Source organism: Podarcis erhardii, assembly GCF_964252035.2.
Source record: "Podarcis erhardii genome assembly, chromosome: 15".
NCBI lineage: Eukaryota > Metazoa > Chordata > Lepidosauria > Squamata > Lacertidae > Podarcis > Podarcis erhardii.
In genome coordinates, this window is record NC_138505.1 from 35,116,875 (window position 1) to 35,130,789 (window position 13,915).

The following is a 13,915-nucleotide window of genomic DNA, read 5'->3' on the forward strand; positions in this document are numbered from 1 at the left end:
TGAAACCTTCACTGTTTCACTGCTAGTAGAAAGGCGGATTTCACATGTAATCGGCATGTAATCCCATCAGCATGAACATCCTATGGTTCGTCTGAAAAGGCTGAAGGAGCAAGTGAAAAAAGAGGCCGTTTTTCCGACTGGTGCAGATGGAGCTTCTTTTGCTATTGCAAGAATCTCACCTTCTTTCCCCGAAATGCTAGGACTGAGCAGCAGAGGGCAGCCTGCACCTCCAAACCGACCTGTGGAACTGCAGGAGGAGGAAGCTTTTAGGGGAGATTGCAATGCCTGCCGTGGGTGCCATGCGTTTAGTGCACACCACTCTCCTCCAAGAATCCCAGGAGCTGTAGTTTGCTTAGGGGTGCTGGCACTGTAGCTCTCGGGGTAAGCCACAGTTCCCAGAATGCAGGGGGGTGAGGGAGATATGCTTTAAATGCACAGTATGCCCTCTCATTTCCTGTTTTGTGAACCAGGGCTGGGGAAGCCCTTTGAGCCTGAGGGGTGCCTTCCCTTCTGCACAAGCCGCTACACGCCAGGGGCAATTGTGGGTGAAGCAATGACTGCAAAATTTACTCTTATACAGTAGGATATTTCAGAGGTCAGCAACCTTTTTCAGCCGTAGGCCAGTCAACCGTCCCTCAGACCATGTGGTGGGCCGGAATGTATTTTTGGGGGGGGGGGAATGAACGAATCCCTATGCCCCACGAATAACCCAGAGATGCATTTTAAATAAAAGCACACATTCTAGTCATGTAAAAACACCAGGCAGGCCCCAATAATGCATGGCAAATCAGTTACATGGCAGATCAGTAGTGCAGTGGTCAAATTTGTAGCGCAGGTCCTGATGATAGACCCCATGGCCACACAAACCCAAAAGGCGGCCACTGATTCTCCGACACCCCTTACTACGCTAATCTGTCACAAAGTGAATTTGAAACGCTTGCATGGGGCAGAGCAAGGAGGAAGGTCTGTGAACTACCCTGGTGCTATTGGTCATCATTCCTGCTCTGGAAAAGACGAGGTGGTGGCAATGGCCGCTCATGTAGATGCCCTTGGAAAGGGGGCCAGACCAATTCATGGGAAGGAAACCTACCTATGGCAACTGGCAATCCTTCCATATGATGCCTCCGCTGCTAGTACTAGTCTGCCACGGAATACTCTTTGCTGGGATGCAGCCCACGAAAACGACAAGCCTAAGGTTACCAGATGTCCCCGTTTCCTGGGACAGTACCCGGATTTACAAATCAGTCCCCATACAAAATCCTATCACTCCTACTGAAGTTGAAAAGTGTTCCTGGATTCATTGAAAAAAATCTGGTAACCTTAGACAAGCCCCTCCTTTACTCCAGATTTCTTCCCACACTTCTGAAGGGGAAACGTCTGCTTAGGTTTTCAAGCCAAACAGGCTCCCCTTCTGAGATTCCCGGCAAACTTCTCAGGCCTCCTCCATCGCAGCTAAGCTGCCCCAGAGGTCAAATTGTAGGTCAGCTTCAGTCTGCAGAGATGTGTGGGGTTGAATTGTACACATTTCTCACTGGTTTTATTCAGCCTTGGCCAAGGGAACGTACTTTTACAGAAGACGACGATCATGAACACACACACACACACACACAAACACAGAGGCTGCATCCAGAGTACCCAAAAAGCTGTTATCCGATTGACATCATTTAAACCAGAGGTGCTCCCATATTAAGAGGCCATTGCTGATAAGCTATTGGCATAATACACCCATGTCTAAGATCACTTTAGAATTTTAATGGGGGTGGGCGTGGTGCAAAATTATATAAAAATTATACCAAATTATATAAAAATGAAACAATGGCTTATGAGCATTTCCTGGATCTAGGTTTGACAGGGTGTTGGTGTAACCTCCCACAACAGATTTAGAGGGGAGCTAGCTAGTTTCTTTGGGCATCTCAAAGTCCTTGTGCATCTCATGCTAGTGTAGCTGGATTCGTGTTTTAGAAAACATCCCTTTTTTGTGAACAGATGGAAAGTAGCCCACTGGCGTGCATCTTTATCTTTGTACTAAATCTGTTTTTTCTGCGTGGATTGGGTTTGTTATTACGGTATGAATCTTGGTGACTTCGTAAACCGCCCTGTGATCTTGGGATGAAGAAATTCCATTAATAAGAATAACAAGGATGGCGATCCTGCATCTCCAGGTCCCCTCTCTCAACCCCGGCAAGAGGCGGCAATCCTGAGCCACCTCCGCCTCCCGGCACTTTCCTGCGCCCTGAAGTGAACTCCTTTCTGCCGAAGCGCCAGCTGATCCAAGTCCGCTTGTCAGGCCGCTTTCCCGGGCGAGCCCTCCGCTAGCCCTGCCCTTCAGCCGCCAGCCCCCGGCTGGTCTCCCGAGGGCAGGAGGGCCAGGCGCCCAGAGCGCAGCCAGGCTAGGAAGGGCATCCGAGCGGGGCGCCGGCGGGCTCCCTCTCCCTCTCCCTCTCCCTCTCCCTCGCCTGCCTTCCTTCCTTCCTTCCTTCCTTCCTTCCTTCCTTCCTTCCTTCCTTCCTCGCTCCCCGCGCCGGCCCTTTCCTCCGCTGCTCCTGCCCGGCAACCACGGGGGAGCCAAGGGAAGGGAAGGGAAGGGAAGGGAGAGCGGGGCCCGACGACGGCAGCCGCGGAGGGCCGGAACGGGGCCGGCTTGGCGAAGGGGAGGAGCCCGGCGCTGGCGGGGAGGGGGCGGGCGGGGGGGGGAAGGCGCGCTCCCGGGCATCCTCGTCCCCCCCCCCAGAGAAGCGGCTGGGGCGGCGGGGGAGCGGGACCCGCCCCGCAGCAGTCTGGGCAAAGGTGGTGCGCGCTGCTCAGATCCCCTCCCGCGTTTCCCCCACGCAAAAGAGGGACACGTCCCATCCCGAGATATGGTCCCAAGAAGAAGGGTTCCAGAAGGACACTGACCAACTGGAAGGGGTCCAGAGGAGGGCAAGCCAAATGGTCCAAGGCCTGGAAACGATGCCTTAGGAGGAAGGGCTAAGGGAGCTGGGCATGTTGAGCCTGGAGAAGAGGAGGTTAAGGGGTGATAGGATAGCCATGCTCAAATATAGAAAAGGAGGTCACATCGAGGAGGGAGAAAGGTTGTTTTCTGCTGCTCCAGAGAAGCGGACACGGAGCAATGGATCCAAACTACAAGAAAGAAGATTCCACCTAAACATTAGGAAGAACTTCCTGACAGTGAGAGCTGTTCGACAGTGGAATTTGCTGCCAAGGAGTGTGGTGGAGTCTCCTTCTTTGGAGGTCTTTAAGCAGAGGCTTGACAACCATATGTCAGGAGTGCTCTGATGGTGTTTCCTGCTTGGCAGGGGGTTGGACTCCATGGCCCTTGTGGTCTCTTCCAACTCTAGGATTCTATGATTCTAACAACTCCTTTTCGCTTCTGGGGTCCCCCGAGCTCATCTAGAGTCCTTTGGTAGGTTCTGTATTGGTAGGAGGAAATAACAGAGGCCAAGCAGAGAATGTTAAAAAGCAAAGCAGCTCGTAAGCCTGATCTTTCTTAAAGCTGTGCTCCCCCCCCCCCCCACACACACACAAAGGGGGAGAGGGACCCAGAACAATGGTGGGCAAACTCCTATACGAAGAAATTTTGGAAATTCCCCGCCCTGGTGCTCCAGACCAGCCCCATACATACATCACAGAAGGGGTGCAGCCCAAGACCACCCCCAATACATCATACATACATCAGAGAAGGGGCCAGCAGGAAACCTGTGGATGGATTTACCTGGAGAGCCTGGCTATTCTTTTGTGATGATAACTACTTAATTTCGGAAATCTTAAATGTGCCCTTAAGACAGGATTTGTGGGCCAAAAGACAATGGGGAGACAATATTTGAGGTAAATTTGGGAGGGACAAAAGGCTTTCAGGACTTTTTCTGTGGGCTTCAGACATGTGCTATATATGTGTGTGTGTGTGTGTGTGTGTGTGCGCGTGTGTGTGTGTGCTTGGTACATTTATTTTATATATGTAAGACCTTAAAATTCTTATAACAATAATATTTGATGATAAAATATTATAATATTAATGATATAATATGATAATGATAATAATAATTATTATTTCATTTATACCCCACCCATCTGACTAAGGCTGCCGGAGCCACTCTGAGCGGCTTCCAACATACATAAAAACATAAGAAAACATTACGCATTTCCCTATACAGGGCTGCCTTCAGCTGCCTTCTAAAGCTGGCATAGTTACGCGATCTTCTTGGCTCCAGGATTGCGCGACTCCATTCCCTCACAACATTTCTCTGATCAAAACAGGGACATCATACCACACCCTCCAACATTTCTCCAATGAAAATAAGGGCATCCTAAGGAAAAGCAGGACTTTCCAGGATCAAATCAGAAACCAGAATGGCTTCTGTAAATCCAGGACTGTCCCTGGAAAGTAGAAACACTTGGAGGATCTGTACTGCCTCTCACACACCCCTGCAATGTCAACCAACAATCCACAGCTGAGGTCTTTCTTAAGATCAGCTGAATTTGTTTTTATTTTAAACCAGAACATACGCCTCAGTTTGTAGAGCATGAGACTCTTAATCCCAGGGTGGAAGCCGTGCCATGTTGGGCAAAAGGATCCCTGCATTTCAGGAGTAGATGACCCTTGTGGTCCTTTCCAACTTTACAAGAGCTGTATAAAATGCTGCTAAGTTACCCATTCCTGCAAAAATCTGGAATCCACATCTAAGGGTCAACAGACACTGGTGTCAGTACTGGGATACGAACCATGCTTCCATTCAGAGACCAGAACAGAGGCAGAAGTACAAATGGCTTTCTGCTGTGAATGCCGGCAGGCAGACACAGCAGTACAGAGTTCTGCTGCTTAGCAAGAGATTTGGGGAAGTTGCAACCGTTCTTCACTGTGATCAGATTACACACTGAGTAGTCCTCTCCCGTTTACTGTGCAAGCAAGTCAGCCAGGCCGTAGCATGAGTACCTGCCAGCCATCTCATCCTAGGTCATCACCTCCTATGCAGCATCAGGCAGGTGAAGTCACTAGCATCCATGGAAAAAAATATACCTAAGGCGAATTCTGGGACTCCAGAATCCACAGATACCTGCACAGTCTCTAGCTCAGGTGTGGGGAACCTCTGGCCCTCCAGATGTTGCTGAACTCCTGCTTGCTGGAGCTGAGAGGAGTTGCAGACTAGCAAGAGCTGGGGTGGCTAAAGGTTCCCCACACCTCACCAGAGGAAAAGGATTCTGCATATGCTCAGGAACACATTTCCCCTTGCGGTCTTTGAAATGCTACATCCCCCTTGGAGGTCAAGGATTTCTGTGCATGCTCCAGGACACTCAGCCAAGGTGCCAGAATTTTAGTCAGCCAAAAGTTAGCTGCTGCGCTCTTGAGACACAACTTCTGCAGAAAAACAACAGACTGTGAAGCATTCATGTGCCCATGGCTCTGGAACTCATGTGCTCCCATGCCAGAGAGGTTTTATGAGCGAATTTGATGGTTCCATTCCCCACTTAGGCCAGACAGGTCCCCAACGCGCCTGCCTTTAGTGTTATGGCCCACCATTAAACTTGCATGCACCACGAAATGTGCCACCCACATGGAAAGAGCAGGCTGCATTTACCCTTTTCTCTCCCGATTTGAGTTCCACCTGAAAATGATGTGGCAGAAGTTACAAATGCTTGCAAATCCAAGCCCCACTTAATTCACAGAGTGCAGAGGGGTAGTGATATTATTAAGCCCCCCGCAGCAAACGTAGAAAAAGAGAGCCACCAAGCACCTTAGAAACCAATGGATTGATCGGGGCAGAGTCAGTCGTAGGGCTAGAGAGTTTGGGCTTAGAGCATTCTGCAGGCAGAACATCAGGTGCCTCCGAGTTCTGACAGAGGAGCATCACCACTCAGGAGGGGCCAGGTGGGGCCAGGTCCTGGTGGGTGGTTGCCACGGTGACAAGGACCCGCCCTCCTTTGTGACATCTCTTGCTTCTCCTTTAAAAGCCACTGACTTGCAGGCGGCCATTGTGGGTTAGTGAGGAGAGCTTGGAGGAGAGAGGTGGTGTTGGCAGTTGGTGGTAGCAGTTGGTGGCGTAGTAGTGGAGGAGGAGTAGTGATTTGTTCTTTTTTTTTCGTTTTCTTATTTTGATTTTGATTTCATTTATTACTTTTATTTTATTTATTTGATTTGATTTATTTTGATTTCATTTATTACTTTTATTTTTTTGATTTGATTTGATTTATTTTGATTTTCTTTTATTCTTTTATTTTAACATTTTTATTTATTTTATTTTATTTTTTGTTCTTTGTTTGTTTTAATTTTTTTTGTTGTTTTGTTTTTTTTGTGCACACCTGTGCATAGTCTGTATATATTTTTATTTTTTAGATAGAGGATTAGTTAGGGTTTTTGTGGACGACATGGGCAGGCTGTAAGTAGCACCCCTTTCTCTTCATCTCCGGGGGGGGGGGTGTCACAAACTGGGAGGTTTTTCTGGCAGACACCTGAGTATCGTATCAGGTTTGTCCCTGTTCCTCTCTTGACCTCCACCTTAAACCCATTAAATAAAACAAAGAAAAATATATACATGTTCCTGTTTCCCAGCCAAGTTGAGTACCCCCTCTTGCCTTGGCCAAGTCCCCAATCCATGTAGGTTTGATCCACTCTTGTCCTTGAGATGGCTACCTGTCTGGCAGGGCAGTGATGATCACCCCGGCAGAAGGGTTGCTGTGTACGTGGTCTCATGCTTCAGGGATGATGGCTGCCCCTAGCCTTGTCCCAAGTGCCTCCTCTGGTCGCCATCTTCCTTCTGAGCAGAAAAGAGTGTTTTAAGGCAGATCAAAGAAAAGGTTTTGCCAAAGAACAATCGCTATGGATGAAGAGGTAAAAGAAACCATGGTCAAATGGGCACAAGATATCGGCCATACTATATATTTAGAACAATGGGAGAAACTCTGTCGCGAGGATATTCGCTTTACCACCTGCTATATCATAAAGGAAAATTTGGTTAAAATGTTTTACAGGTGGTATTTAACACCAGTTAAACTGCCCAAAATTTATAAATTCAAATCCAACCTTTGTTGGAAATGTAACAAAGAACCTGGAATGATAATTCATATGTGGTGGGGTTGCAAGGAAATAAAGAAGTTTTGGGGAATAATACATGAGGAACTGAAGAAAATGCTAAACAAACCCTTGATAAAAAATCCCGAAGCTTATCTGTTCGGGTTGGTGGGCAAAGTGAATATCCTCGCGACAGAGTTTCTACCATTGTTCTAAATATATAGTATGGCCGATATCTTGTGCCCATTTGACCATTATTTCTTTTACCTCTTCATCAAATCATAGTCTAATAATAGAGTGTAAATTTTTGATAATAATTTCCTATTGTTTCGTATTATAATGGTGCTAAATAGCAATTGTTCTTTGGCAAAACCTTTTCTTTGATCTGCTTTAAACAAACTTTTTAATTGTATATATTGCCAATTATCCATCCCATATTTTTTTAATTTTTCATGTTTTTAATTTTAACTTTCCTTGGTCTTCTTCCAGTATTTGTCTATATGTTGCCCAGTTCGGATTCATATTGTGTTTTTTAACTGCATGGGCTTCTAATGGAGAGATCCATAAAGGGATTTGTGGCTTTAATAGCTGTTTATTCCAAAACTTTAAACTTTAAAACTTTAAAGTTTATTCTAAACTTTAAACAATGAATTTCTGAGTATATGATTTTTGAAGCCATTATGTACCTTAACCTTCTCGTATGCTAGGTAGGTCTGCCATCCATACCTATTGTCAAAACTTTCTAGATTTAAAATACTAGTGTTTTCCAATATAATCCATTCTTTTGACCACACCAGACATTCTGCTTCATAATATAATTTTAGATTTCGTAATGCCAGTCCTCCTCTCTCCCTTTTATCTGTTAATAGTTTATACCTTATGTGTGGTTTTTTTGGTTTGCCATATTAATTTTGTTAGATCTTTTCTCCACTCATCAAAACAATTTTCTTTCATTATTTTTGGTATTGTTTGGAACAAATATATCTTTTTGGGTAAAACATTCATCTTAATTATAGATATTCTCCCCATTAACGTCAGCTTTAATCTACTCCTGGTTTCTAGATCTCTTCTATTTTCCTTCCAGGCTTTTTCATAATTGTTTCCAAATAGATTAATATTTTTCATCGTCAATTCTATACCAAAATATTTTGCTTTTGTAACAATTTCCAAACCCAATTTCTCCTGTAGTTCGCTCTTTTCTAATTCCTGTATGTTTTTTACCATAAGTTTTGGTTTTGACATATTTATCTTGAAGCCTGCTACTTTGCCGAACTCATTCATTATCCTCAGTGCTTTCATTAGACTGGTTTCTGGCTCCTCAGGTGCTAATATAATATTGTACGCAAAAGCTCTAATTTTGAAAACATCCTTGCCTCATGTAATTCCCTTTATCTCTTTTTCTTTCTTTATTTCTAAAATCAGGATTTCCAAAGTTAGTATAAAAAGTAATGGTGAATGCGGGCATCCTTGCCTGGTACCTTTCTCTAGAGTTCAAGGATCGGTCTTTTCACCATTTATTATTAAACATCCCTGCTGGTTTTCATATATTGTGTTTATTGCTCTGCAGTAGTTTTCACCCAGTCCTACTGCTTCTGCTACTTCCTGAAGGAACGATCTTGATAGGTTATCGAAAGCCTTCTCGGCATCTGTTAACATAAACACCGCTTTTTTGTTGGGTCTCATTTCCAAATATTCAATTAGATCAAATACTATTCTCCTATTTGCCATTATATGCCTATTTGGGAGGAATCCTACTTGGTCTTGGTCTATTACATCCTTTAGGACCGATTTCAGCCTATGTGCTAATATCCCCGCGAACAATTTATAATCATTATTTAATAATGATATGGGTCTGTAATTGTTAACTAATTCTCTAGCTGTGCTTTGTTTGTGAATTAATACAATATTGGCTTCTTGCCACGACTTTGGTATTTTTCCTTCTTGCATGATCTCATTCATTAATTTTTAAAAAGGCATTGTTATAGCATCTTCTAACCTTTTGTAGTGTATCACGGATAGTCCATCTGCACCTGCAGCCTTCCCCAGTTTAAGATTGGAAATTGCTTGTTGTATCTCCATTGTTGTTACTGGTACGTTTAGCTGCTTCTGTTTGGTTTCACCTATTTTGGGGATTTGTTTTCCTTGAAGATATTTTATAATTTGTTGTCGAGTTTCTGCACCTTTTTTATATAGATTGGTGAAGTATTTTACAAAGCATTTATTTATTCCTTCTTCCGTCTCCACTGCTTTTCCTTCATATACTACTTTATTTGTCTTTCTCTTTGTCTTTTCTTTATCTGCCACGCAAGTAATTTACCTGGTCTGTTTCCAAATTCAAATGATTTTTGTTCATCCATTTTATATTTCTTTCTATTTCATCATTTGAGAGCGTTGAGAGCTGTGTTTGTAATATTTTAATGGCTTGGTTTGCGATCTCTTTTTTGGTGTTTTCGCTAATAATTTTTCTTGTTTGCCTATTTCTTCTTGTAAATGCTTGATTTTAGAATCTCTTATTCTTTTTTGTATTATGTTTTGTTTATGCAACATGTTTTTAGATTGGCCTTGAGATAGTCTTTAAACCTCTTTTGTTGGCCACCAGCATTATGCCTTCCATTTTTAAGCTTGGAGTAGAGTCGTTGCTTTGGAAGACAATAATCAGGCATCCGAACCACATGACGAGTCCAACGAAGATGGTGTTGAAGAATCATTGCTTCAACACTGGTGAATCTTTGCTTCTTCCAGGATACTGGTGTTAGTTCGCCTGCCTTCCCAAGTGGTGTGTCACATTTTTCGGAGACACCATGGATGGAATCTTTCAAGGAGTTGGAGATGGCGTTTATAAGGGGTCCATGTTTCACAAGCGTACAGCTGGGTTGGTAGTTCAAGAGCCTAGACTGAAACTTGAAAGACTAGTTTCAATGGACCAAGAATGCTTTTCATGGCTGGTTCTGACTTTCCCCTTTTCCCAGTGGGAATTCCTACTTGTAGAGCAGAGGCCACGGCTGGTCGGCAGCTGCAGTGCCTGTGTGCGTTGTTCTGTTGTTGTTGTCAGTGCTTTGTGCTGGAGGGCACTGTTTCGTGGCGCTCATTGGTTGCTGTTGGATATTTGGATAGTCTGAGCGGATTGGTTGAGCGCCTTGCGAGCGAAAGGCTCGGCCTTCATTAGGGCAAATGTTCTACCCTTATTTATGGCAGCCTTTGGAATAGAAAAAGGAAAGGACTGTGTCAGGATGTCTTTTGTGGGGACATTTGCAGACGTGAAGGTGTTGATCTGGGGTACGGTCGGAGGGGGGTATGGTGCCTGCTAGAGGGCGAAACCCCCGCCACCCTTTCCAAAAATTCTGGTAACAATGCTTCATGAAATTTATACACTGCTTGACTGCATGAATGAGGGGGCCAGGCTCTCTGGGCCCTGACATGGCGGTAGCTCTTGAACCCAGAGCACTTGGGACCTCCTTTCTCTCTCTGCCAGCCCTTCATGCTTTGGGCTGCCTCTTTCAGGCTCTGATGATGCCCCTTCAGGTCACTGAACTGCAGAGAGATGGAAGGAATTGGTCAGAGTGGGCCGGCAAGGATCAATTAGGCTCCACATACATATTTCTGTTCTGCCAATTCGGCAGTGGTTCCCTGTTTTCTCCAGACTCCCCTCCTCACACCCAAACACCCCCCAAGAATTGGGGCTGCCAGCATCTGAGTCACTCTTTCCGCTCATCTCTTCTAGGATCAGGTGCTTAAGACGCCTCTTCAGGCGCTGCCACAGGGTGGCCCCCCAGCCAGTCACAGAGCAGCCCGTGGTGCCAGGTAAGCCAGTGGCCCTCCTTTTTTGGACAGAGGAGGGCAGGGATGGGCATGGGGGGCGACTAGTCCGAGGATGCAAAAGAGGACTCACCTCTTCCCCTGTCCTTCTGTTTGCAGTGCTGCTTCGGTTCCAAGTCCCAGCCCCAGGGGTGAGTATTGGAGAAAACAAGCGCAGGGACTGGATCCCTCAGACCTGCCCCCCGCTTCCCCCCCCCGGGCTCTTTGCCTCCCACTCTGCACTCTCAGGTGCGGAGAAGCCCTCCCCTCACGGGGAACTGACGGCCTGACTTTTGCATTTCAGCTGCTGGAGGATGAGCAGCGCTACATCCTGGGGGTCATTGAGAGCTGCCAGGCAGCGGAGCTCAGGGGGCTCCGATCCCTGAAGTGCTCCAAGGAGGAGACGGCCCATAGAATTCTGGTGAGTGATGGGGGGGGGTTGAGGGACTCCCACGGGGAGGTGGGGGGAAGGGGCTGTGCATCTGTGGGGAGGAGGACCCTGCCGGCTTAGGCCATGGGGTTGCCATTCCCCTGCAAAACCAAGCCTGGTGTTTGGGGTCGGTGCTGATTTTCCTCCTCTGTTCTTTTGCAGGACATCTTGGGGCCCTTGGAGCACTTCAGGGATTCCCCCCTGACCCTGGCCCTTGCCTTGGAGGCCCTCCTCCAGCTAAGGTGAGTGGGGTCTTTGGCGTGGATGGGGTTGTGGGTGGGGGGCAGAACTCCAGGGGGAAAGAGCAGGCGGGCAAGGGAGACTCTAACCCTCTCCCTTTCATCTCTGCAGCACGATGAGGCCCAGATTCACCTCGGACATGATGAGTGCCATCCTGCACAGGATGTTGGAGGCCGTTCTGAGTGGGGCCAAGGAGGAGGAGGAGGAGGAGAAGAGAGATGTATGTCCTTTGTTTTGACTTCCCTTCACATTCTGTTTCTTCCTCTTCGTCACACCCTTGCAGAATCCAACTCTCTTCTCTCTTTTCCCGCAGGAACTGAAGAGGCACTATCGGCTTCTCTTGGGGAGTCTTCTGATGGAAGCACCCAACCCTGGCACCCTCCTCCAGCTTCTGAGTGTAAGTGTCCCGATGGCATCAGGGCTGGTTTTAGGGTTGTCCCCCCCCCCCCGTCCCTTACCCAATGGACTGCCCCATTTCTTGGGCACAGAGCCTGTTTGGCCCCCAATTTGGTCCAAGACCAAAGCTGGCAACCCCTCATGGTGCAGAAGTGCCAGGGACTCTGTGGTGGGGGCCGCTTTGGCCCAGATTGGCCCCCTGACTCTGAAATGCTCTTTCCTCCTGCAGGACCTCCGAGGATACGCCCTGGGGGAAAGTGGGGAGGCGCAACAACTTGCGGCCAGCAGCATCTCTTTGCTGCTGGCCATTGCCAGGAAATATCCCAAACTCAGAGTAAGTACCTTGCCTTCTTCTATTCATTTCTTTGGTTACTTCCACCCCCACCCCCCAAGATCACATCCCCAAGTGATCTTTAGCGCAGAATTTGCGGGGTGTGTCCCTGGGGGCCAGGATGAGGCCAGAGGCTTTTCCTGCCCCCTTTCCTGCTGCTGCCCTTCCACCTCTGCCCAGGAGGAACAAGGGATTGGGCCCAAGACAGAGGGAGACCTGTCCTTCCTGACTTGGTGCTGTTTCTGTGCTCTCTTGCTCCCATCTGACCCCGATTTTTCTTTCCTCTGCAGATGACAGTCGTTCGGCCAGAATTGGCCTGCTTTCGCCGGAAGCCAAAAGAAGGTAAGCCCCACACCTGGAGACAGCGACCTTTGACTAAAGGCCTGTGGGAAAATCCCATTTGCATTTGCATTTGCATTTGCATTTTAATTCTCTTCTCATTCTCTTCCATCCAGATGACATCATAATTGAAGACATATAGCCGTAACTGTCTGCAGCGATGCTGGAGCGGCTAGGATCTGAGGATCAGGAAAGCACTCAGCTTCGGCTACTGGAACAGTTTGAACTGCTAGAGGACCACAGTAGGTGACTCACAGAGCGGCTACACCAGTTGCAGAGCCAGGCAGGACCTGAGGGTCAACAGAGGCAGCAGCTAGAAGCCGGTGAGTGCCAGCCAGGACTGTCCAGTCGGCCTCTAAAGAGAGAGTCAGGAGAGATTGCTGGGGACCCCACAGAAGGGGCTCAGCAAGCACCAGCAGAGATGGCAGATTTCCAGTCTTCCCAAGTTTTAAATATTGGGGGAGGCATCCCTTTTGAACTTCTCTCAGAAAGCAACTGGCTGAGTTGGTCAATAAAAATGCAGCAGTTTTTAAGAAGAGATGGACTATGGGACTGTGTTGAAACTGAGGTTTTGAGACGGGACTCTACTGAGAAAAGATGGCTGGATGAAAGGGCTCATGCCCAAATTATGCTGTGTTTGAGCAACTCTCAGTTATTTCATGTAGCAAATGCCAGCACAGTGTTTGAGTGCTGGAATTTATTAAGGGCAATGCATGTCAGAGAAACTGCTGGAACTATAATTTCTCTGACCAGAAGGCTGTTCAGGACTGTTATGAAAGAAGGTGAGAGTTTGGCAACTCATCTTCAAACGCTGAAATCTCTGTTTCTTCAACTACAACAGAGAGGTAAGCGTTAGGATGAAACTGACCAAACCTACGTTATCCTTTCAAGTTTGCCTAAAAGCTGGTTGCCTGTGATTAACAGCATGGAGAGTATGCGTCCCCGAGATCTGACCCTTGAGTATGTGGTTGGAAGATTGACCAAAGAAGGTCAGACAGACAGGCTGAACTCCAAGAGCGGAGGAGTTATAGCCGAGGGGGCCAGCAGCAGAATCTGCCAATGGGGCAACGCCAAGTTTGGGACTTGGCCATGGCGGTGAGGAGATGCTATAGATGCAGCCAAGCTGGGCATCTCCAACGTCAATGCAGGGCAAGACCTCCAGGAGACGACATGGAGCAGAGACAGCAATCGGTGCAGAAATGTAAGCAGAAGGGGTTCTCTTCAGGGAAGAAGAACACGCGTTCTGCTCAACTTGTGTCTGCATTTTCTCAAGACGAGAGGAGAGGAAGATACTTCGAGGAACATGGTTGCTGGACTCTGGTAGCAGCAGGATTATCTGCAACAGTCGGGAGGACTTTAAGACCCTGGGGAAGCCAGCTGA

The 13,915-nt window shown here is 47.1% G+C and overlaps 2 protein-coding genes across 3 annotated transcripts in view; one reads left to right on the forward strand and one right to left on the reverse strand.

Moving 5' to 3' along the window:
* Positions 1 to 13,915, reverse strand: part of PUS1 (pseudouridine synthase 1) — a 139,926-nt gene that overhangs the window by 98,455 nt on the left and 27,556 nt on the right. The window lies entirely within an intron of this gene.
* Positions 11,878 to 13,183, forward strand: LOC309329741 (uncharacterized protein; the record flags this gene model as incomplete). Its single annotated transcript, XM_081840751.1, has 3 exons — positions 11,878 to 12,198; positions 12,486 to 12,537; positions 12,651 to 13,183. The coding sequence occupies 3 exons, from the start codon at positions 11,878 to 11,880 to the stop codon at positions 12,674 to 12,676; spliced, it is 399 nt and encodes a 132-aa protein (XP_081696877.1). The 3' UTR covers positions 12,677 to 13,183.